The 26,351-nt window shown below is 32.2% G+C and overlaps 2 protein-coding genes across 2 annotated transcripts; one reads left to right on the forward strand and one right to left on the reverse strand.

Moving 5' to 3' along the window:
* The first annotated feature begins 67 nt into the window (after nucleotides 1-67).
* LOC137816926 (neutral ceramidase 2) lies at nucleotides 68-12,637 on the forward strand. The gene is made up of 9 exons (XM_068620101.2): nucleotides 68-284; nucleotides 2,307-2,515; nucleotides 6,141-6,434; nucleotides 7,713-7,968; nucleotides 8,293-8,548; nucleotides 11,121-11,246; nucleotides 11,343-11,406; nucleotides 11,660-11,829; nucleotides 12,083-12,637. The coding sequence occupies exons 1-9, from the start codon at nucleotides 82-84 to the stop codon at nucleotides 12,635-12,637; spliced, it is 2,133 nt and encodes a 710-aa protein (XP_068476202.2). The 5' UTR covers nucleotides 68-81.
* LOC137816908 (alcohol dehydrogenase-like 7) lies at nucleotides 12,623-19,345 on the reverse strand. The gene is made up of 10 exons (XM_068620080.2): nucleotides 18,908-19,345; nucleotides 18,661-18,797; nucleotides 17,736-17,782; nucleotides 16,407-16,732; nucleotides 14,431-14,513; nucleotides 14,268-14,343; nucleotides 13,828-13,892; nucleotides 13,446-13,541; nucleotides 13,038-13,202; nucleotides 12,623-12,865 (listed from the first exon to the last, which is right to left on the reverse strand). The coding sequence occupies exons 1-10, from the start codon at nucleotides 18,972-18,974 to the stop codon at nucleotides 12,749-12,751; spliced, it is 1,179 nt and encodes a 392-aa protein (XP_068476181.2). The 5' UTR covers nucleotides 18,975-19,345; the 3' UTR covers nucleotides 12,623-12,748.
* Between the last annotated feature and the right edge of the window lie 7,006 nt (nucleotides 19,346-26,351).

The following is a 26,351-nucleotide window of genomic DNA, read 5'->3' on the forward strand; positions in this document are numbered from 1 at the left end:
GCATTGGGTTTGTTGGTTTGTGGTTGGTCATGGGTGGGAGGGACGCAGGGGGAGTACTTAATTGGGGTTGGAAGCTACGACATGAGTGGTCCTGCTGCTGATGTGAACATGATGGGTTATGCAAACTTAGAGCAAAACACAGCTGGTATTCATTTCAGGCTAAGGGCAAGAACTTTCATTGTAGGTGAGGGGCTTGAAGGCCCTAGGTTTGTTTTTGTCAATCTTGATGCTGGCATGGCTTCTCAGCTTCTAACCATCAAGGTGCTTCAGAGACTTAATTCAAGGTACTCACTTTATACACCTTCTTAAGTTAGGGCTACATTACTTTATTAGTTGCATCATAGTAACCAACACTTAACTCCCTCATTCATTATATTAGGTCTACCAAGTCAAAGCTAGCACAAAATTTTGGCCACCATTTATGTATGTATGATTGTATAATCAATTACACTATGCTCAAGAACAAACAACACACAATAAAAAGAGGTTAAGTTAATTACTTTTACTTAAAAATAAAGTAAATACAAAATTTACTCCAACACATACCCTTGTATCAAACCTATCTTTTATAATTAGGAAAAATACATAATTTTATTTATTTTTAAATAGAATGAAAGATTACTACTTAAATTTTGTGTGTGTATAACAACATGGTCTCTTTAAACAATGTTTTAGGAGGTTTGAATTGTGTGGATCAAAAAAAAATAATTATTGTATCTTCTATTTCATTTCCATTTCTAAGATTGACTCACTAAGATATATATTAGAAAGAAAGTGATTGGTATAAAAAAATATATAAATATTTTAAAATAAATTTAATAAAACAATAAATTTATATTTTTGTACTTATTTATTAAAAAATTGAAAAAAATTGACAATATTTTTTTATTAGGGAAACTAGTTTCAAATAGAACAATTTCTTTTATAAATTTTAACAAACAAATTTTGGTTGAAAAAGAAAATCTTTAAGCTAAAAGAAAATTATACTTTTATTTAAGCTCTTCTTTTAAAATTTAATTGAAAAGTAACTTATAAGATTAAAAAATAAGGTTAGCCAAATTGTTTGAGAAAAAGGTTTAACCCTTACGCAACTCTCGTTTCAAGTTACTTAACTTATTTCATCCTTAATTAACACGTAATTGAAAAAAACAAAAAAAACTATAATAAAATGTTTTTTGAGAAATTGATGTATGTCTTCCTATATAGCACAGACACAGACATGAACAATGATACGACACGGATATAAATACGGAGATACGTATAATCATTAAAATATAGGACACATAACAGATCTATATATTATATAATTATGAATTATATAAATTGACAATAAATATTTATGTGTATAAGTATGTTTCAGATTTATTTTTTAACAGCAATTTTTTTTTCACGGCTGATTCAAAAAGATTTGTTCTTTACTTTTATAATCATAATAAAAATTTATACAATAAGTTTGAGTTTTTAGAAAATAAATGTATTTCTCCTTTTTAAAATTATGTTAGAATTGTAAAAAATTCAACAAATATTTTTTAAATTGGACACTCTATTGATACGTGTCCTACGAGTGTCATACGAGTGTCGGTGTCCAATACGTGTATCCGATACGGACACATCATTTAAGAGAAGTGTCTATTTGTTGCTGTAACAAACTCACAATTTTGGTCTGCTACTTGTCCAATGCAGAACAAATGTGAAGTTTTTCTGGTTTTATGCAGATATGGTCAAGTTTTTATGAATATTTTTTGTTGAAATTCTGCTGATGTATACAATGCATCTCAGCTGTTGGTTTTGATGTAAATGAGGGGTGGGAAACTACAATCAATGTAATTGAAGCTTGTTTTTGTGGGTTGCATAATTATGCAGTAATTCATAAGCTATGGTTTTGTTAATTATTATGTTTCTGATTTTAGTAATAAGATGGTTAGAAATTTGTATAAAATGTTTCTTTTAATTTTGTAATACTGTGCTAATAAAAGAAAGAAAAAAAAATGTTTGAGCCTCATAGATGTCTTCACTAGCTTAACATTTACTTCAATCATAATTGTATCACAAACTCTATATCAAAGATGAATCAATAATATGCAATAAATAATAATAATAAAATTTATAGATAATCCCTTAAAAAACTTCTAGTGGTTATATGTATGTATGGAACCTCGGCAAAATGCTAATTCCTTTAAATTGAAGTATAAATTATAGGTACATCATTTCACCCCCCTACAACTAAAGGGCATTTGAATAAAAACATATTTATTGTTTTTTGAGTAAATAAATAATATTTTTTCATCGTTAACTTTTTTTTGAAGGTTTGGAAATTTGTATACTGAAGAAAATGTAGCAATAAGTGGGACTCACACACATGCTGGCCCTGGTGGTTACCTGCAATATTTGGTTTACTCTGTGACTTCTCTTGGTTTTGTAAAACAGTCCTTTGATGTGATTGCAGATGCAATAGAACAAAGCATTATTCAAGCTCACAACAATCTCAAGCCTGGTTCCATCCTTATCAATATAGGTAACACTAATATTTGGGTTGGAACTGGATTGGGTTTAAAATAATACAGTTTCTTAAATGTTAATTAAACTAAATCACATTCACTTAATCCTTGAGTTAAATAAGTTAGAGTCGAGTTGGAAGTAAATTAACATGAAACCCATTAATAATAATTTTTCATGATAATTGTTTACTATTTTTAAATATCTAGGTTGACCATTGGTTAGATACTGAAATTTGAATGCTTAATTTATTTGTTTGTATAAATCTAAGTTGTCACTTTTCTTTTTTACTTACTTTCTTCCTAATGTCACTTCTTAATTGGGATTAATGCTTTCTGAAATAGGTAAACACATAATGTTATATATATAGATGAGTTGACTCAATCCATTTTGATTGTATTACAATAATTATGTAAAGTTAGAAGAACAAAACATATTTAAGCGAGTTAACTCATCTAATCCACCAATCTGTGGTAGATTCAGCTAGATACAAAATATCTAACTTACCAAAAAGTAAATCAGGTTGAATTGACCTATTTTTAGCTCAATCCATGATAAGTCAATACATGTGAGTCGGGTTAGATCTTTCACATCTAGTTAACGCATGTGTATTTATGTTGTATTAATAAAGTCAACCTCTTGCCTTACTATTTTATTTATGTATGATATTCAAGTAAAACTATCTCTCAAGGAAAATAAAACAAATAAAATATAGTTAGTTTTTTTGTGTCTTATTTATATATTAGTCTATGTAACTTTCCTATGCTTTTCTTTCAAGATGAATCTTCTCTTGTAATATAAGTTTTAATCAATACATACTTTTTCTAGATTTTTCTTTTTCACTTCTCTCCTTTCATCTCTTCCCTATTTATCTTTCCTCTTCATTTATGATACCTTTTATAGTATTACAACTATAAGATTTTGGACCTAATTACTTTGATTACCAGTTTCTCAAACAATGGTATAGTTTCCATAAAATCCCACAATGAAAAAATTTCATCACATGGAAAAATGCAAGCAAATGATATTATCTTTATCCACACATTATAACCTCTAACCCTACAAACACTCATCTTAGGGTGACCAAAAGATAAATATAGTAGTAGAAAACTAAAAGTCATGAATGTGACAACTTTTTCAAGAAAATTCACAAATGATATCTTTCTTAAGTCAAAATTTGTCAGACTACCCTATCATACCTCATTGAAAACCGACAATAAATATTAAATTTGTTGCTTTTCAGAGAAACAAGACATTGAGTCTAACTATCTTATTCTCGAAATCCAACCTTATTATTGTAAGTAGGTTTCGAAAACAAAGACAAATGGTGATGGATCTTAAACAAATACAAAACACGACTTGTAGTTAAAGGATTTCGCCAAATGGATAACTTTGATTTTCATAAAACTTTTAGCCTTATGATGAAGTCTACAACTATTAGAGTTGTTTTTAGCATCTTTTCACCAAAGTATGGTACCATAGAAAATTGGATAATGCAAATACTTTTCTTTGAATGGAGATGTTAATGAAGGCATTTATTTAGTATACCCTAGTTTTCTTAGTCTTAGTATAGTCGTAGCTATAACCTAAATATCTTAGTAGCTTTAGTAGTTGTAGCAAAGATTTATCAATGATCTAGTTATATGTGGAAGCTTCAACATTGTTCTTCAAAATTTGGTTACACATTGAGTAAACAAATTTCCTATTAGATATCTTAGTTTTTCAAAAAAAGTTCTTGGCATCCATATCAAAAGAATATTATAAGAGAATCTCATTCTAGCTCAAACAAAATACATCCATGATGTGTTCAAAAGACCGAATACGGTCACTATTAAGCCAATGAAAATACCTATGGTGGCCAACCTAAAGTCAAGTACTGATGATGACATTCCATTGTTTGATAATCCAACTATTTGCAAATCTATTTATACAATATGTAGAATTTTACTACTACAAGATCATTATTTTCTTTTATTGTCAACAAAGTCTTCTGGTTCATGCAATTTTCATAGGAAAATCAGTGGCAAGCAGCTAAATGTGTCCTAATATAGTTGTGTGGAATCGTTACATGTAGTATGAAGAAAGTCTTGTGATTTGAACCTTTCACCTTTCTGCTATGCAGATTGAGGAGTTGGTATAGATGATAGAAAATTAACCACATATGGTTTGTGTCTTTCCTGGTTCAAAACATGTAGTATGGTTATCTAAAAAGAAACATGTTGTAAATAGATCCACTATTGAAGTAAAATATTGGAGTAGTGTTGCTATCACTACTAAACTTACTTGGTTAAATCCCATTTTAAGTTACCTACACTTTCATGTACTTTGACTACCATTGATCTATTGTGACCATCTAATCGCAAAATTGTTTTCTGTTAATCCTGTTCTACACTCTAGAATGAAAAGTTTTTGAATTAGACTTGTTTTTTGTTAGAGATAAAGTTAGAAAGAAACAAGTCTTAGTCCATCACATCTTCTACAAATCAATTATCAGGCTTCTTGCTTTTCCAATTTTACAAGTTGTATTTACAAACAGTAAGTCTTTCACCCATGACCCCAAGAATTTGAGGAAGAATATCAAGAGAACTAATGAAATAATAAGTTTTGTTTCTGGTTTCTATTTCAACATTAATGACTTTTCTTTGCTTTGCTTTGGCTTATATAAATTCTTATCTTTTCTTCTCTTGTAATAGAAGTTTTAATCAATAAACACATTCAAGATTTTTTTTCTCGTTATTAACTACTAGAAAATCACTAAATAGAAACTAATTTTAGAGATAAAATATAATTAGTTGCTATATTGATTAAATTAGATACTATTTTAAATACTAAAAAAATATTAATATCTAAATTATTTTATATTATTGATAAATAAGTTTTAAATTAATATCTAATTAGTTACCAATTATTTAGATTCTAAAGTTGGTAGCTAAAAGTTTGATAGCTAATTAGATACAAATTTAGAAATTAATTTAGATACCAAAAATTTTTGTAGTCTTTAAAATATTATCTAATTAAGTCAATATAACAACGAAATATTTTTATTCTAAAATTGATTTCTATTTAATGATTTTCTTATAGTGATTTATTTACCTTTCATCCCTTCCTTTCTCTTCTTTGAGATTCATCCCTTCCTTTCTCTTCTTTGAGGTGCATTTATGATAACTCTCACTTTATGTTATATTTACTTCTCCCACATTAAAATTGGTGATTTTTCATATATTTAATCTAATCATGAAGTGAGTACTAAAAAGAATGCATGAAAATGTGTTGTAGTTTCTCTTTTTTATTATGCATATTATTCAAATAAAATTATTAATTATGTAAAAATCAATCCAGCCATTATTAATCTATTCAAAGTACTAAAGTTGACCATCAGCTCATTATCATAATAAAATATTAATATACAATTACCAAATACAATTTAATACAATATTATTTCTTAGTTTAAATTTAAAGCATTATCACAGTAAACAATATCCAATTTGATAAAAATAAAAATAAAAATTCAATAACATAATTTAATAAAAATTTACACTGGGTGTAATAAATGGTGGACATGGTAGTCATAAGATTATGTGTAATAAAAAAATGAAACACAATATCTTGAAATTCCAGCATCTCGGTTTTGATGGTTACTGCAGGAGATGTGAAGGATGCAGGCATAAACAGGAGTCCAAGTGCATATTTGCAAAACCCTGCAAAGGAGAGAGCAAGATATCCCTCCAATGTTGACACACAAATGACTCTTTTAAGGTTTGTGGATGGAGAAAGTGGTAAAAGTATAGGAGCATTCAACTGGTTTGCAACACATGGAACCTCCATGAGCAATGAAAACAAGCTTATTAGTGGAGATAACAAGGGTGTTGCAGCTAGACTTTTTGAAGATTGGTTTGCTTCTCAAAACACATCTTCAAACACTAACTCCACAGTACCAGGTATCTTACAATTTTGGTTGATTTTGTTAAACTCTCTTAAGTTCCACACCACCTTAAAATTATGTATATTGATGAAGATTACAATCATGTCTAAGTTAGTTGTTATACGATCAAATCATAATATAAAAAATAAAATGCAAAGTTTATCCTTCAAATTGATTTTCTGATATTGATGTAAGAAAATAGACACAATGTATTGAACCATCTACCACTCACAAACACTAGATAGTAACCAAAGAAAACCGCAAGAACAGACAACAAGTAAACAAGAAAGAAAGGTAAATAAAGAATCACACAAAAATTTACATGGTTTAACTGAAATCCAGTCTACATCCATGATCAGAAATTCACTAAGAAAGAATATGAGATTATTATACAAAGTCTATCTCACTAGTGAACTCTCAACTCTAAGTTGAAGATAACTATTCATTACAATGTCTTATTTATAAAGTTAAAATTAGCTAACTTTATTCTAAAAATGGATGTGTCAAACAGTTGCAAAGTTACGTGCACAATGATTCAGTTAGGAGCTGAAATGCCAATTGACACTGAAAGTCAAATTGATGCAATAGAGGGTTTGACCAGAAGCTTTAGTCAAGACAGATGATCTTGTACTACCAGATGCTCAAAACCCTTTTCAAACAGTCTACAGCCTCTAAACGACTATTGCCTATAAGTGATCTAGGAACCTTTCAATATAGATTTTTTACTAAACCAAATCTTCACAAATCTCTAGATTGGTTCAACACAAATCTTCTGAGTGATAAAAACACCCACTACCTTTAAGCCCATTACATGCTTAATTAATAGATCAAATGAAAGAGCTTATTGTTAGGAAAAACTTTTGTGATCATATCAGAGGAATTATGATCCGTTGAGACCTTTGTCACCTTCACATATCCTTTGCGCCTAACTCCACTGTAAACCAAGACTCCACTATAGTATATTTTATAAAATATGGCAATAAAAAATTACTTATAATTTAAAATTAAGGTGGTCAAATGGTGGAAAAAAATAAAAAATGAGTTTTGTAAAATATAGGGATTAAAATTATACTAACATCAATATTATAATCTTAAAAAAAATAGTTATTCTAAAAGTGTAGTTTTAAATATAAAATTTAGATTTATGAACAACTTGCATTTGAAAACGTCATAGCATTAGTTCAAATTCAACAATTGTTACTAACATGTTTCATGATTATTATTTTTTCTTGAATTATTGCTTGGTTTAGATTTGCATAGATTATACTAATACGAGTAATTATTGATAATGTAGATATTGGTCAACTAGTCAAGAAAGCACAATCAATTAACGCAACAGGTGGGAAGGACTGCAACAAACAAGCAAACCAAGAATCCAAGGTGAGAAAGAATGATGGATCCTTATTTGTTGGAGCATTTTGTCAATCAAATGTTGGAGATGTGTCACCAAATGTTCTAGGAGCATTTTGCACTGACACTGGAAAGCCTTGTGATTTCAACCATTCTTCATGCAATGGCAATGACCAACTTTGTGTAGGCAGGGGACCTGGGTAATGAGTCTCTTTAATCAAATATGGGATACATAAATGCTTGTTTTTCATGGAGACATTGACTTTAAAATGAAAATTTTCCATCTCGTGAATTTAACACATTAATGTTAAAATCTACATGAATACTTCAAATATTTCTTGTTATATTATACAACAGTTTACTAGGACTTGAAGACTCTTATGTTTTAATATGAAAGTTCTTATATGTTGTATTACAAATAAACAGTGTCCAATAATTTTCAAAATTTGTGATATCTAGTGTGTTCTTTCTTATTGGTCCTATCCTTATAGAAAATTATGTGCTCACAAGTTTGCATGGAGCAGGTACCCAAATGAAATATTAAGTACAAATATGATAGGGGGAAGGCAATTCAAAAGTGCTGTAGAATTGTTTCAGTCGGCTTCAGAGGAACTATCAGGGAAGATTGAGTACCTTCATGTGTACTTGAACTTCACAGACATTGAAGTTGAATTGGATAATAAGGTGGTTAAAACTTGCCCTGCAGCACTTGGTCCTGGTTTTGCAGCAGGCACTACAGATGGGCCAGGTGCTTTTGGGTTTCAACAAGGTGATTTAAAGGTAAGTGTCCTCTTTCTCTATCTCCCTCTCCCTCTCTCTCTCTCTCTTTATATATATATATATATATATATATATATATTACAAAAGAAAAATCGAGGATATGTTCCAATCCAATAATCATTATCATTGGTTACTAGGTTTCTAGTAATGGTAAACAAAAGGTGAAAGGAGGATGCTAGAATTCTTACTGCTTTTGATAACTTATAAGAAGATTAATAGTTTAATATTTATTGAGTAAATGTGAGTACTTTTTGTAGGTCTACACAAAAAACTTTTGATTTATTTTGTATTATGTGAATTTCTTGTGATTCTGAAACATTCTCTTTTCATAATATATATTTCATTCTCTTATCTAATTTTGTCTCACAAGTATTCAATCAGAATTTATTTTACATGGTCTCTGATAGTTTTCTCCATTGTTAACACTTTGACAAGGCATTAAGATCTTCTTCTTTGAGGGACTAAGAGAAAAAAAGGGAAGTAAAAAATCAGATAGAAAAACCACATACAAAAATTCTCCAAAATAAAATACCTCTAATAATTTGTTACTTTCACCTTCCATTTTTTCTAGTGAGAATTTTCATCTATGGGTTGTCAAGATGGGGACTTACTTGAGAGATCAAAGGTTGTAAAAAAGTAGTGGAAGATGGTAGTATTCAAACTCTATTGCTCGAAAACATAACTATAGAACAACTAAAAAATCATAATGAGGAAGGAAGAGAAATTTCAACCATACAAGAAGCTTTAAATGATATCAAGAGTGTTACTCTGGGAACTGCAAAGGAAGCTTCAAATTTTAAAGATGGTACCATGTATAAAGTTATTTGATGAAGAGCTGAGTGATCAATATGCGGTGGAGAAAACCATAGTTTGTCTTATTAGGAGGTTTGGATAAAAGAAATTCTTCTCCGTAAGAGAACAAGGATTTCTCCATGATAACAGTGAAAAAACTTGTGAATGTTTTACAAGCCACTAAACATCAATGATTTATCAAAATGAGGGGAGTATGCAAGGTGTCCTAATAGCACATACCAAAGATAAAGTTCAACAATGGAAAAAATTGTTGGTTATAAAGAGGAGATATTTGAGGATAATAACCACAAAGGTAAATGTTGGAAGGAGTTTCCACCTTACTCATAATGCAAAAAGAAAAACATATTGAAAATTTTGTTGGTTCAAACCAAACAATTGATGTAGAGTTTGTAACTAATTTGAGCACATAGAAAAAAGTGTAAAAACAAACAAAGTCAACAAGGACTGACGACTTATATTGTCCAACAACAACACCAGACAAAGAATCAACTCTTTGTTGCAAACTGCTACTAAACAAGAAAAAGCAAAAAAGCTTGATTAATAGATAGTAGGTACATAAACCATGTGACTCATAATGCTAGCATATTCAAAAAAACTTAAAAAAACATACATATCCAAAGTCATTATAGACAATGGAAAACATATAAAGGCAAAGGAGTTGTGTCTATTGAGACTCCCTTATATACAAAATATATTTTGGAAGTTTTATTTGTAATTGAAATCAGTTAGAGTCTATTGAGTGTGTGAAAAAAAAATAGTGATGGACTATTTTTTTAAAATTTTGAAAAAATGAAGTGTAAAATATTATATCCATTTAGATGTGTGTTAATGACCGCCCAAATGAAGGATACAAGTTTTTCAATTAATGAAAAAAAAAGAGAAAAAAATCATAGGTTAAGAAAAGGAAAGTTAAATGGTTTGGAGAAGCATCAATTCAAGGACATTTACTTTGATAATTTTGTCCATTGTTAAGGCTTTAAAATAGGAGTACAATATTTTTCTCTTTGTAGTTTGGTGCGATTGTGAGTTCAAATGAATAATTAAACACACATGAGGTTTTTTCCTAAAATGTAAGAATGAGAATTAAATATTAACCATTTGAAATTTTTCCACACACATAAAGGATTAAAATATTAATCATATATATATATATATAATGTTAAAATATTAACCATTTGATACTACCATATATAGTTAAGATTAAAGCACAATGTAAATTTTTTAAGTTTACATGACACTTTTAAGTGATCATGTGAATACAAGTAATTTTATATCTTCTTGTATAATTAATGACAAATATCTACTCCTCTTACTTCTCAATAAAAATAACTTCCCCACTTGTTACTTCTTTCACATATAGGATGATAGGTAAAAGGCTGTGACTAGTGCAAGTAAAACCAACTCTTAGATAATTAAATAACTTTAAAAATTCGCTATTGGTTTGAAATTTCTATTGCATGAACCATACTTATGAACTCTTATACTAATAAAAAGTTATTTAAATTAATACACATCGATTGACATGGTATTATTTTTAAAATATATGATAACAAATCATTAATGGCTTTAGGAAGAAACAAATGGTAACTCACTTTCCATGTAGATTTAGCCAGCACTTAGAAACCTCCCCGTTTATGCTCAATTAATTAACCTGAGATGGAATTTCAAGAATACTTTAGTAAGATTGTTTGCATCATATTCTTGAATTTTATTTTTATATTTGCCTATGTGCTATTAAGTAAGAACCATTTGTTCACAGATTAATCCGTTTTGGAAGAATTTGAGGGATTTCCTGAAAGAACCAAGTCAATATCAAGTGGACTGCCAAAACCCAAAGCCAGTTTTGTTGAGCATTGGCGAAATGTTTGATCCTTATCCTTGGGCAGTAAGACTACTCCTCAGCTATTTTTGTTAATAAAGGTAAAAACAATCTGCACAGTCAGTCAAGTACTGATCAAGAACGTTTTGGATGTTTCTACAGCCAGCAATTCTTCCAATTCAAATTCTAAGATTGGGAAAGTTGATCATTCTTTCTGTACCTGGAGGTTTGTAATCTTTAATTGTCAAATCTGCAATTGAATAGGACACAAAATTCGGCTTTTAATTGGATAAAAACTAATACTCAGAAACTCTTCCAAAAGTTTATTTAAACTTATGTAATGAGTTAAATTTAGTTTATAGGAAAATGAATCCAACAAGCTCTGCTATTTTATATGAATTCAGGCTTCAAGATGATCTGCATAATTGTTAAGTACTGAATGAAAAACAAACACACGCTCTAACTCTTGAGCATTACAGAGTTTACAACAATGGCTGGCAGAAGGCTAAGGGAGGCAGTGAAGGAGACATTAATATCTAGCAGCAATGGAGAATTCAATGACAAAACACATGTGGTTATAGCAGGACTTACAAACACTTACTCACAATATATTGCTACTTTTGAAGAATATCAGCACCAGCGGTACGAGGTATGATGAATAGAGGTGGAAGCAACTGATGTGAAAGAATATCTATCTTAAATTTCATGAATGGCTACAAGCTAACTTAACTTAAGCCTATATAATATCTACTTACACAAAGCACTTGTTCTTTATTAACCAGACATTATACCATTATTAGGCATAAGCAAGCACCAGATACTATACTACCATAGCTTTTAGGTTTTAACTTTGAGACAAACTATATCTAAATTATTGCTAATAACTAATAATAAAATTGCAGGCTGCTTCAACACTGTATGGTCCTCACACATTATCAGCATACATCCAAGAATTTAAGAAACTAGCAAAAGCAATGGCTGAAGGACAGAACATCACTATAAAAGGTCCCTCTCCACCAGATCTCTCATCTGTACAAAGAAGTCTCTTACTTGGTCCGTTTGGAGACTCACTTCCCGAAGGAACCAAATTTGGTGACATAAAGGAAGACATAGACTTTCCAGAAAGAGGCTATTTTAGGAAGGGAGATACACCAAGTGCTACATTCTGGAGTGCTAATCCAAGATATGATCTTCTGACCGAAGGCACATTTGCTGCAGTGGAGAGGCTGCAAGGGGAAAGATGGATTGCAGCATATGATGATGATGATTTAACCTTATTTTTCAAGTGGAAAGTAGATAATAGTTCCTTGCATGGGTTAGCTATCCTAGAATGGGAAATACCAGATGCTGCTGTTTCTGGAGTATACAGACTAAGACACTTTGGAGCAACAAGGATCACCATTACCTCCCCTATTAATTACTTTACTGGTGCTTCAAGTGCATTTGCAGTACAGTAAGATAGCAGCTCTGCTTTATTTAATATGTTTTATCAAATACAAAAGAGCTAGGAATAAATGTTTCATGTAGCATATCATTATCAAGGACTAGGAGTACTTAACAATGTCTACTCATTTATCCATCCAAATCACACATCGAAGACACTTTCCTGTACTCAATAAATCAAAAGCTTTGTTGATGTCCTTAAACTCCACCTCATGAGTGACAAATTCATCCAACTGCAATTCCTGTCGATATATAGGGCAACAGTTAATAGACTAGAACTATCCCAAAAGTTTGATATCTCATTCTTTTGTCATTACAAATTTTACATAATTATTTCTACTAATCTAATACATATATATTAATCTTGATTTCAACATTGTTCAATAGTGAAATAAAAGCAATTGCATACTTTACCTTGTCCACGTAACGTTTAAGGAGAATAGGTACATGAGACTTGGGTTTTAGACCTCCAAACAAGGATCCCATGAGGCTCTTCCCGTCATGAAGGACCTCATGGGAACTGAGATTTATCCTGGCTCCTGGCTTGTCCACTCCTATAACAATTGTTTTTCCCCAACCCTAAAGGCAAAATCATCAGTTTGCAACCTATGCTTTCATGAAGTATAGATTTGTTGAGCTCACATTATTGGCAATTTCAATCAAGCAGTACTTTTTTCATCAAGTAAATGGAATTTCAGTTTAGTTGGCAAAAACTCAATATATGACCGTGAAGTGGTGATTGGTCAAAATAATAATTGCCTATAGATTAGTAACAATATTTGTCTACCAACTGTTGGGAACTTCTAACAGTGTAACATGTACCTTTCTACAAGAAGCATATGCTTCAAGAACCACTGATGCCGTACCAACACATTCAAAGCAATAATCTGCTCCCCCACCAGTCATCTCTATGATAAACTGCTTAGCAGCCACATTTGAATACAATAGCAGTCAAATAGTGAAGACATTGAACTCATGAATATATATATATATATATATATATATATATATGTGTGTGTGTATTTTTATTTATGTATATGTGTGTATATACACACCTAAATATATGCATATAAAGTACAATATTTAGAAAATTCTTTTATTCTTTTTTTTTTATCAGCATTCTTTTATTCTTTTCATTTCATCACATGCAAAGAGAAGGGAATCTCAACAAAAAGTAAAGATTGATGTCTTCAAGAGGTTAGACCTGGCTCACAGGTTTGCCCCCACATTCTCCTGCATGCACAAAGTCAGTGACTCCAAACTTTTTTCCTGATTGAAAGAGAAAAACAAACACATCAGACATAAAAAGAAATCACAAAAACATATAAGATAGAAACTAAAATTGGATTAGCCATTCCACGATTTCCCATTGTCAGATTTAAAAACAATCGGTATTAAGCAAAGTTGAATAATAGATATATAAATCACACTTCAAAAATTGAGACTCTAAAAATTAAGTCTCGCATTGATTGTCTCAATTTGGAGTGGGACTTGTATATTTGTTAGACAACTTTATTTAAGTGGAAGTCTATAATTCATTTTGGTAAATTGATTATTGTGCTCGTGGCCACATGCTCTTCAAGGGACCTCTTAATAATTGGAGCATGGATAAACTATGACGTTATCAAAGAAACAGTGCATTACCAATTTCAAATTTTTCTGGGTAGATGTCCACACCTATAATCCTAGTTGCTCCACAAAGTCTTGCTCCCTCTGCAACCTATGAAGTTAACGAATTACATTAAGCATTTTAGCACAGATAACCAAAGTTGCAAAGAAAAGAAAACAGTATTGAAAGTGTTCATACTGCCAATCCAATAGATCCCAGCCCAAAAATAGCTACTGTAGACCCTGGTTCCACACCAGCAGTTCTCCAAGCAGCACCTACCCCTACATGTGGAAGCAAGATTTTATAACATTGAATAAAACAAATGTTGTAATCTTGTAATGTAAGATAACTTTGTTTGATTTCAGCTTAAAACTAATTGGCATCAAGTAAAGTTGTCCAATAGTTATAAATATCAAACTCCAATACTTGAGGCAGGCAGTGTGGAATTTCCCCACACTCCCCCTCCAATATGCTTGTCAAACCAAGCGAGCCTACCAAACTTCCCAACACTCCACCTCCACATATGCTTGTCGAACCAAGCAAGCCTACCAAACTACGCAATAAGCAAGATGAGTTATATGTTCTGATACCATATTAGATTTCAGCTTAAAATCAATTTGCATCAAGTAAAGTTGTAAGTTAGATAATATTATTATATATTAGTTAAAGATGGTTTAGTTTTTATGCTTTTGTCAGGTTTATATATTCATATTTTTTTTTGTCTTTTGTCTTGTATCTTTACACTCCCTATTAAGGTTAATATTAGAAACTGTAATCCTCTTCTTTTTCATGTGTCCTCAACTTTTTTGTTTCATTTATATCATGGTATGTAGAGCATGGTTTGTGATTCAGAGTTGTTTTAACGCGGTGCAATTTTAGTAGGGATTTGACTTGAATCAGGCTTGACATGGGCTTGTCTCGATTTTTCTTGATGGGGACTTGATCGATTCTACTTGACCTAGGTATGGACCAATTTAGTTCGACATGAATTGAGATCCACTTAACCCGACGTGGATCCGAACTGACTAGTGGATCCGAACTGACTAGGTCCAACTTAGACCTTGCTCAACTTAACCCAACATAGTCCCCACTCATTTTAGTTCAACTTGAGGTTCTATTTAGTCCAACCCAATCTGACATGGTGTGGCTTGACCATTCTAACCAAGTTTAGTCTATCCTAACTTTACTTTAGCGTGGCTCAATCCAATTTATCTTAGGTTAGAGTCGGCCCAACCCAATTCAACCCAGTCTTCTTATCTTATTTTGGCCGACCTAACCTAATATTTCATAACTTAAACTGACCTAAATACTCATTGATTTTGAAATTTCAAAAATCCAAAAAATTATGTTCAAATTCATTTAATCTAAGTGGATTGGACAACAATCCAAAAATATGAATAAATTCATTAAAATAAATTTAAAATAATATAAATTTAGATAGTTATAGATTGAATTTGAAAATTTAGATATCCCTACTCTCGACGCTTCGTGCTAATGCATCGTCGCTTGTGCTAATGCATCGTGAGTTTGAGAAGGATGTTAAACAATATTATATATATTAGTTAAGGATAGTTTTGTTTTTATGCTCTTTGTCATGTATATATATTTATATTTTTGTTTATCTTATCTCCTTAGACTCCTTTTTAGCACTATAATATCAAAAATCCTATTTCTCTTCTTTCATGTGTTCTCATCCTTATTCCATTTTTATCGAACAAAAACACTTTATGTACATGAAAATTTGAACTATCATTTAATTGATTTAATGTTTAGAATTTAAAATTTAGAGAATAGGATTTAGGTTTGAAGTTCAATCTTTCTCTCTTTTCATTCAATAAATATTCTCTCTCCCTCGTTAACATGAAACATTACCAGATTGGTCTGTTAAAATATGTATAAATTATATTTCATACTAAATATCAATGCTGCTTAAAGAATGCCTACCAACTCTTGAAATATATCACCTATTATTAGTTTAAATGTATTTGAAAAGACGAAATCATGAATGAAACTCATTAAATAATTAATAGGACTCACATAATTTTGTGTCTCAATAAATTTCAGCTAATGATAAAGAATGTGTTTAAATAGTGTTTTGTTAGCAATTTTTTTAGAATAAAATTTGTTCTTGTCTATACTATTCATTTAGCGTTTGAATTGTTAAAGAAATTTACCTGTTGAAACACCACATCCAAGAAGGCAAGCCCTGTCAGGAGGAATTTCTGGATCAATCTTTATAATATTGGCAATGTCCACCACTGTGTACTCACTGAAGCTTGAAATAAACAAAAAATGGTAGATGATCTCTCCATTCTTGTCAGTGAATCTAGAGGTACCATCTCGAGGCATCCAGGGAGACACCTTGAAAGGGAAAATAGTACAACGGTTGCTCTTGGTTGATTTGCAATCTATGCACTCCCCACATTCTGGTAGGATAACTGGAATAACCACATCGCCTTTTGTAACTTCAGTTACATCCTTCCCTACACTTTCCACAACCCTGTAATCATGAAAAGAAGTCATCAAAATCGGTTGAAACACATCATCACCCAAGCCTTCAATGTTTGAATATGCAGCAGAAATCTGAGGACGCACAAGACACCAAATAATTTACAGCCATCATAAGACAAATGGAGAAACATATTTAGTCACAAAATACTCATCATAAATCAGCATTCAACTAATTTTGTTGAATCATTAACATGCTTGCAAGTTAGACACCAAAATTAGACCTGTAATTCTTTCCTTGATATATATATATATATATATATATATATATATATATATATACACTTGTTAGAATTTTGTAGATATGTTGGATAATATCGATACTGATAATATTAGGACCTCTAGACTGATCTTATATTTATGATGTATTAGCCTAAAATAGGATAACTAAATATTTTGTAATTATGTATCTCTTCTATAAATTGAATGACTATGTTTTCTAAACATAAAAAATTCATCATGTCCCTTTATCATTTTCTTACTCTTTTTTTATATCAATATAGTATCAAAGTCAATCCTATTAGAGATCTCATATAAATTAATAAATTAAGGATATGATCAAACTATTAAATATAAGTACAAACAATACTAATCTTATAAACTAAGATTGAAGTATATCTTAACCACTTTGTAAGTTAGTATCAAGAACCTAACAAGAAGGGAATCCTAGCGCGTATGTCAGAATGTAATTGGCACACATCTAATCACAACAATTGCAATTCAAAATCTTTCACTGTGCTCATTTAGTTTAGGTTTTTTGGAGAAGTGATTATTTATTTATTTTTAGTGACAGGTTTTTTGAAAAAAAAAAATTTCCCAGAAAGAATCTTTTACAGAACCTATATAATGAATGTAATGCTTAAATGGTAAAAAGAATATAAAGCTCAAATACTTTATTTTAATGCAGAAATTTACGAGTCTTTAATTTTCAGGGGAATAGGATAAATTTTCAGTAAATAAAACTATTATAAATTGAGAAAACTGCAAAAACTCACCCAGTTGCCTCATGACCCAGAATCCTTGGAAAAATGGCAGGAAAGTCCTTCAGAAGATAGAAAAAAGGAATCTTAAAAAGCCATTCAAAAGTGCAAGAAACAAAAGTAAAAAAAAATAAAAATCATATAGTTCGGAGCTATTTTGACTGCTCTACTTACACCTGCTAAAACGAATTTCTTCTAAATACTTTTAGGAGAGAAAAATAAGAGCAAAAAAAATGAAATAAACTTATTGGTAAATTAGTTTCTGTATAAGTTAATTTGTAAAATCTCTTTTACATAGTTTATCTAAATGCTTATTTTTAACTTTTTGTATGAATTAATCTTAATTAATGGAGAAGTTCATTTAAATTTTTTCTTTTATTTTCTAAAAGTGCTTACTGGTAAGTTTGTCCTCACAAACTCATAATGTGCTTGGATGGATAATTTTAAAGGTTATTCATGAATTTAGAATATTTTATCACAAAATAGGCGCTTTAGATAAAAAAAATTAAAAGAAATTGAAATTTTAAAAATATATGAGTAATTAAAATACTTAGAAATATAAATTTTTTTATACTTAAAATTATAAATTTTTTATTTTTACCTAAAAGTAGGAACTTCAAATTCTTTATACTCTTCTTTCTCACATCTATGTCTCTTTTCCTCATACTTAATTTTGATTTAGATATGATTGAGTCAACTATGATCAAAATGTCGTTAACCAAAAATAATTTCAACTAAAATCTATAAGTTAAAAAAAAAAAGTCTTTAAAGAGTTTGGAAAAAATATAACATTGTGAACATCTAAATTGTTAAATACTATTTAATATTAAAATAAATTTAAAACACAATAAACATTATGTTGAAATAAAAATAAAAATATAATAAATTTGAAATAACTGAAAACAATCCTGGCAGTGTTTGTTTTATAAATAATAATAACCTGGAGGTTCCTGAAAGTGATGTCACTGTGGCAGAGAGAGGAACAGATAACACGAATCCGCACCTCACGAGGCATTGGTGGCGCCACAGTTATCTCTTCAATAATCAATGGCTCACCAGCTTTTCTAGCAATCGCCGCTACAATTTCGCAACGAAAAGAAATACACAAAACGCAATAATGTTACTCAAACCTAAATCGAAGAGTTTCTGAGAAGTAAACATTAAGAAATGTAAGGAACATGACACACCTCTGCATAGTATTGGTTTTCCTTCGGTTGGTGAAGCAGGAGATGAAGCCTGGTTGTTATCTTCCATAGCCTACTGCGGAACTAGTAACGGTGGTTTGGGAAGAAGATGAGCGATATTCTCGCCTTTTATAGACATGTACATCCTCCCATGTGCTCTGCTACACATTTAACAGAAGGCAGAAAAGGACTTTTATCCGTCAATAATACCGAATTTGAAAAAAATTCCCCAACTACCACTGTGCATTTTATTTTTAGACAATTTGGTTTATGGGAGCCTAATTCTCACTTTTTTTTTTACTGCACGCAATTGTGTTCTGAATTTGGTTTTGTAGGACTCCAATTTTGGAGGCAGGTTTAATTTATTTTTATTTCTCATGGTGAATAAGAGAGGTGAGGTACCGGATTGAAATTTGGTTTATTTGGGAGTGAAAAGTTAAGTTTTGAGAAGAAAATTGATGTATTATAAGATAGATTTTTGAGAAAAATTATTGAGATATGTGAATGATGTGATAATTCTGAAGATATTTTAAATTATTTTTAATTATATAAAATGTAAAATCACAAATTTATCTTTATATATAAAAAAAAAGATAAAATAAGTAATAATTAATTTTGTGTACATTTTATTTAATTAAAAATAATATAAAATTTTAATTATAAATAAAAAAATAAAGTAATATAAAATTAAAAATTTAAATATAATTATATTATTTTTCATTTTATTAATTTAAATTAATTTTGTTAGGTAAATTAATGTATTTAGATAATTTTAATATTATTTATGATTTTTTAATTTATATTATGTTATATATATAAAAAATTAATATTAATCATGATTTTCATTATTATTATTTGTTCCTGCTAGGGAGATGGGACCTAGAGAACCGTTGAAGTCTTCTTCTCCTTCCTTCGGTCGGGCAGGTGGCTGAGTGATGAACTGGAATCCTTCTCTTCCTTCTGCTTATCTTTCGGCACTCGGGACTCGGTCGTCGGGTGAACATCGAATGGTGGGGGTACCTGCGAAGGCACTCCAACGCTCAAGTCAGTAAAGCGGGTGGTTAGCTCTCAGGTAGGTGAACAGTAATAATGACATACCTTACTCCTTGAAATGCGTGCTATTTATATTATTCTAGTGGGCCTACCTTGTTGGGCCCGTTTATCGAGGTGGATACCGCTTAGGGTTGCATTACCTAATCCTTGATGATGGATTAGCTTCACTGATCTCGGTTTGAGCGTTAATTGTGATGGGGTTCGGCCATCGGCCAAATCCTCATGGTGAGGGCCGGCCATCGGCCAAATACTCGTGTCCTTCGGCCGTCTCAGTTGAGTCTTCAACGGTCTCGGTTGCTCGGCTAAGTCTTCAAGGGGTCTTGGCCACCCGGCCAAGTCTCCAAAGGTTTCGGCCACCGGCCGGTCGGCCAAGTCTTTTAAGGTTTTGGCTAGGTTCCCTTGGTCTCGGTCAGGCTGACACGGCATCGGGCAGTTGGGTGGTTCCCGACCTCTCCTCGTACCGGTACATTATTAAAAAATAATATATTTTATTAAAAAAATAATCCAAATTTCATTAAAAAAATAAAGCAAAAATGAGGCAAAATACAAATTGAAAAAATATGAAAAAAAATATGAACATAATTGATTATCATATGCCTTAAAAACACTATCTAATCGATTAGCTAAAGGTTTCAGAAGCATAATACACTATGCCTTTGTATTGGACAGGAGTGCTCGGGACCTCGGTCCAAGCACTTTGGTATGGTTAATTTGATTTTTGGGCTAACCTGGGTCTAAAGGGTGGGTCATGAGCTCGGTTCAAGCGTTGATATGACAACTAAAAAAGATAGTTAAAATTGAAGAAATATTTTGTTTGTTTTTAACACATACGCTAATTAAAATGCAAAAAAAAAAGAAGCTATTGAGAATAATGTTGTTAGCATCCGAGAATAATGTTGTTAGCACCCGAGAATAATGGTGCACGTGTAAACAAAATATTTTCCTATTGTTAACACTTGAAGATAAGAGGTGCACGTGAACAGGTGGTTTTTCTGTTGTGATTATATACTTTTTGTTGAGATTACGTTCTCATTAGTAGAGTTGAAGAGAAATCTATAAAAGGGGCTTGAGACCGCCGGTAAAGGTACGTTGTTTCTAAGGAGTTACGCAAGATCCTGCACCAACGTACCGACGTTCCACTATGGAACAATCTTTGAACTTGTCAGCAAGAGATCATCCTAAGCCATTCTCGCAGGAGATTATGGATGAGCTCGTGCCACCTCATTACATCACACCCAAGATCGCCTTTTCACGAGGATAGAGGACCCTAAAAATCATCTTACGGCATTCAACACTCAAATGATTATCTCTGGAGGAACGGATGTCATGCGATGTAAGATGTTCATGGGCACTTTTACATGTACAACCTTACAATGATTCAGTGGGATCCCGGATGGTTAGATCACCCCTTTCTCTCAGTTCTCCAAAATGTTTAGAGAACAGTTCTCGGTCAACAAGGTCAAACCCCCGAGGTTGTACGACCTTTTCGACATTAGACAAAGTGAGGGAGAGACATTGAAAGATTATCTGAATAGGTTTTGCACGGTCACGGTAAAACTTCAAACGCATGATGAAGAGATGATGATCGCCACCTTTAAACAAGGGATAGTGGCATGACCGTTCAGTGATTCGTTGATCAAGAATTCAACAAAGACATTTTCTGAGGTACGTGAACGATTTGTCGCCCACATCGAGGCGGAAGAGATCGTACTAAGGAAGAACAACAGTTCGCATTCAAGGAAACCTAGGTGTAAGGAGAGCAACCAAGCTCAGAATCAGTGTTTATCACAGTTTACAGAAAATAAATCGATTTATTTGGAAATGAACAGATTTATTTTGGCACTGTTTATGTTTGAAAGAACGTTTATACAACCAGATTAATCACGAGATTATGCAGATAGATTTTCCAGATACACACACTGATATTAGAAAGAAAAAACAGTGAATCACAAACTAGCAAGAGTCAATTTTAAGCAAGTGATTAAGGTTCAATTGATAGCTTGACAATTAATTGAGTAACCTATTACAATCAATCTGTTCCAGTGGCTTTTAACAAATTATAGATGTTCTTTTCAGAATCAACCAGTTTTTCCAGAAATTAAGAACAGTATGAACCAAGCCCAGAAAGAACAGATTTATTATTAATTGAATAGATTTATTTCTTGACAATTTAACAGTTATGCAGAAATTTACGTGCAGAGATTAAGGGAGAATGAACTCAAGGCAATTATACTGGTTCACTCAACTGAGCTACATCCAGTCTTCACCTAAACCAAGGTGAAATTCACTAAAACACAATTCAAACAAACACATATCCCACTGTTCTTGAACCTTACAAGAACTTAGGTACACTTGCTGAAAAACCCTATTTCAGCATACACACTCTTCAAGAAACCCTATCAAGAAGAGTTTACAACCACACTTTTACAGAAAAAGAAATGTGAAACGAATACACCTGATAGAGGATGCAGAAATCTGCCTTAAACCAGTAGAACAGATCGCTAAAACTGTAGCAACACCTCTCACCAAGCTTTGGAACCAAACAAGAACAAGCACCCTTTTGATTTTCGAAATCTTTCAAGAACAAATGCTAATTCCTTGTAAAACCTTAATTCTCAGATGCAAAACTTGTTTTCTCAATTGTATGATCGATGTTTAAACTCAGAAACAAGTTTTTTTTTTTATAGAAAACCAACTTATAACAGATTTTTGAAAAACAGTTAAAGCTGTTATAAAAAGAACAAATTGAAAATAAAATGAACAGATTTATTTTCAAAAGCAGTTAGAGAATCTCTTATGTGAGGAGACTTAGTCAGCCATTCTGGTGCAGGAACAAAACTGAAAACCGTTTAAGCTAGACATGACACAAGAGTAAAAAAGAATCTATTCATTTACAGATGGACATATTTATTTTTCAAAACGATAACAACAAAGGCTTTAACTATTTAAACACAGTCGTTTTGAAAGGTAGAAGACTTAGTCAAAATACTTGATGCACAAAATCTAATTTTCACAAGATTTAGCCAAGGCATTAGTTTAAAAATGAATCTGTTTATTTGAAAAAGAACAGATTTATTTTTATGCAGTAAACGTGTTTTTTGTAAAACATGTGAAAAACAGTTTAAGAAATGTTGTGCTTGCTCTTATCACATGGTCAGTGGTTAAGAGGTGAGTTACTCAGCAAAAAACCTACTCTTAAACAACCTCTAAACACTACCTAAGACATTCTTAAAGCAAAAGGAAATATACATGAATAGTACTTAAAAGTCTTCATCAAACACACGTCTTGAAGGGGCAGCAACCATCTTCAACAATCTCCCCCTGTTTGATGGAGACAAATCCCCATAGCTCTATTGCTTTAAGAACCTGTACTGCACCAAATACTAAACCAGAAAAACAGAACATTGCATAACATGTAAAATGGTTTTAAGGTGCAGAATTTAATTTCCTGTTTCAGCTAGCTTCACCTAGCATGGTGAGCTATTTTTCTCCCCCTTTGGATTCATCAAACAACATTTAAGCATAAGGGAAGATAAACCAGAAACATAACCATAATAGTCCAAAAAATAAAGAAAAATTGTTCATCATTACAGAATTGAAAAACTGATAGAAGAAAGCATGATACTTCTAATCCTTGTAGTATAGCTCTGCAAGCTGCACCTGAACTCCTTCAATTTGATCATCAAGGTGCTGAAACCTTGCTTGAGTGGTCTCAAAGTATGCCCTCTGTTCTGCAGTCATGACATCAAGGCGATACAGAACTTGCCTTTCAAACATGGACAATGGTTCACCTCAGTATTCTGGAGTTTGATAGGCAACAATGGCATTCTGATGAGTTGCAGCAGCTTCTTCATGCACAGATTGGGGAGCATGTGAGTCTCCTCTGACTTCTACAGATGGAGAACTTATCCTCTTGGGATGAGCTGCCATGCTATAATGTAGGCAACAAGACGTGGTGTTAGGTTCAAATGACCTGCACGGAACATGCTTATGCTCTGGGTAGGGTTCCTCATACAGCTCTTGTAATATTGCAGTTTATTGAATTCTTGAATCCCACTGGTGTTTCCTTTTCCTACTTTCAGTCCAGCATACTTGATTCCAGCCACATAATTCCAATCATCACTTGTGATCTTCATTTTGATCCCTTTCACATATGAGACATTGTTCTTTCCATCCAAGGTTAGATTAGTGTAAAACACCTTAACTAAATCAGGATTCCACAGCTTTTTCAGTTTCCGGTGCTTCAATACAACTCTTGTTTCTGCCAATTTTTCTAATTTCAGCCAGTTGAAATCCAGCACCTTGGGTATATTAATCTGCTTTCTGCTCGTCTCATGGATGTAGGCATTGATACCTTCTTCATTTCCAGCGAACCAACTTTCTAGCACACCTTGAAAGGTGTTTTGCTTGCCCTTATTTTTCTGTTTCTGTCTTGAAGAAGAAGCCATGGTTGAACCAGAATTTTCTCCTGTTTCAAATGGTGAGAACCGAAAATAGCTAGCCAATGTGGGTAGCAGATTTTCACACAGATTTATATTGAGAAATGAATAGGTTGATATGGCAGGTATGAATGGATATGCATGAAGATTTTATGCTCTGAAATTGTGCAGAGAATCTTTGAAAATATGCAACAAATATTTAGGGTCACGATGCACACAACTCATACCTTCATTGAGCACCCAAACCATCAAATCAGTTACATAACCATGACCAAAACCGTCAAAGGTACAGAGGTTAATGCCCACTAAGTCAGTCAAGCAGTCAAAGATCAGAATTTCTCTTTCCTAGTCATCAATGCATATCAGTACCAAAAATAAACACATTCAATTACGAATAAATAGATTTAATTTTTCACTGCTAGGCACAATTGGCATTTATAATACCCAATTCATTAAGCAGAAAATTAAACCTATCTTTAGCCAATGGTTTTGTGAACAAATTAGCAAGCTGCAAATCTGTACCAATGAACTTAATCTCACATGTTCCATTTGAAATGTGTTCCCTTAGAAAATGATGCCTAATTTCAATGTGTTTGGTTCTTGAATGCATGACAGAATTTTTGGTTAAGTTGATTGCACTTGTGTTATCACACAGCAGAGGTATATGGTTAAGTAAGATACCAAAATCATTCAATTGCTGTCTTAGCCATATAGTTCGAGCACAACAACTTCCTGCTGCAATGTACTCTGCTTCAGCAGTGGAGAGAGCAACACAAGCCTGTTTTTTGAATTGCCATGAGATCAAGCTTGATCCAAGCAAGTGACAGGTTCCACTGGTGCTCTTCCTATCAATTTTGCAACCTGCAAAGTTTGAATCAGAATATCCAGTTAAACTTAATGAGATGTTACCTGGATACCACAAGCCAACTTCTTTAGTTCCTTGCAAATACTTCAAAATCCTTTTGGCAGCATTGTAGTGTGATTCTTTAGGAGCATATTGAAACCGAGCACACATGAACACTGCAAACATTATGTCTGGCCTGCTGGCAGTGAGATACAATAGTGATCCTATGAGTCCTCTGTATTTGGTTTCATCAACAGCAATTCCAGCTTCATCATGATCCAAGTAACAGCTAGTTGAGAAGGGTGTGCTGATTGGTTTGCTCTTGTCCATTTCAAATTTCTTCAGCAGATCCTTGCAGTACTTAGCTTGATTCAAGAAAATGCCATCCTTGAGTTGTTTGACCTGCAAGCCTAGAAAATAGTTCAACTCACCCATCATTGACATTTCAAACTCACTCTTCATAACTTTCACAAAGGTTTCACACAATTCTCCATTGTTTGATCCAAAAATGATGTCATCCACATATACTTGTACTAGAATTGTGTCATCTCCTTTCTTCTTAATGAACAAGGTCTTATCTGATGTGCCTCTGTCATAGCCTTGTGAGGTGAGGAAATCACTTAGCCTCTCATACCATTGCCTAGGAGCTTGCTTGAGCCCATAGAGAGCCTTTTTGAGTTTGAACACGTATTCTGGATGTTGATGGTCTTCAAAACCTGGTGGCTGTGAAAAAAATACCTCTTCATTTATATAACCATTCAAGAAGGAACTCTTCACATCCATTTGAAATAGCTTAAACCCTTTGATGCAGGAGAAGGCAAGTAGCAATCTGACAGCTTCTAGCCGAGCCACTGGTGCATATGTCTCATCATAGTCTATTCCTTCTTCTTGATTGTACCCTTTAGCTACTAGCCTAGCCTTGTTTCTGGTAATCACTCCATGCTCATCCATTTTGTTTTTGAATACCCATTTTGTTCCAATTATATTCATCTCAGGTATTCTAGGAACAAGAGTCCAGACCTCATTAATAGCAAATTGATTCAGTTCCTCTTGCATGGCTAAAATCCAGTTGTTGTCCTTGAGAGCTTCATTCAGATTCTTGGGTTCCACT

The sequence above is a fragment of the Phaseolus vulgaris genome, chromosome 6 (genome assembly GCF_051622355.1).
Source record: "Phaseolus vulgaris cultivar YP4 chromosome 6, ASM5162235v1, whole genome shotgun sequence".
NCBI classification, from domain to species: Eukaryota; Viridiplantae; Streptophyta; class Magnoliopsida; order Fabales; family Fabaceae; genus Phaseolus; species Phaseolus vulgaris.

Bases quoted from the DNA above. Each gene is read 5' to 3' on its own strand.
- LOC137816926 (XM_068620101.2), top strand. From the start codon at position 82: ATGAGTGGTCCTGCTGCTGATGTGAACATGATGGGTTATGCAAACTTA. The intron at 285-2,306 runs GTACTCACTTTA...TTTTTTTTGAAG, and splicing joins CTTCAGAGACTTAATTCAAG to GTTTGGAAATTTGTATACTG. The intron at 8,549-11,120 runs GTAAGTGTCCTC...ATTTGTTCACAG, and splicing joins TTCAACAAGGTGATTTAAAG to ATTAATCCGTTTTGGAAGAA.
- LOC137816908 (XM_068620080.2), bottom strand. From the start codon at position 18,974: ATGGAAGATAACAACCAGGCTTCATCTCCTGCTTCACCAACCGAAGGA. The intron at 18,798-18,907 runs GTGTGTCATGTT...GCGAAATTGTAG, and splicing joins AAAACCAATACTATGCAGAG to CGGCGATTGCTAGAAAAGCT. The intron at 13,203-13,445 runs GTACATGTTACA...TTTTGCCTTTAG, and splicing joins CATATGCTTCTTGTAGAAAG to GGTTGGGGAAAAACAATTGT.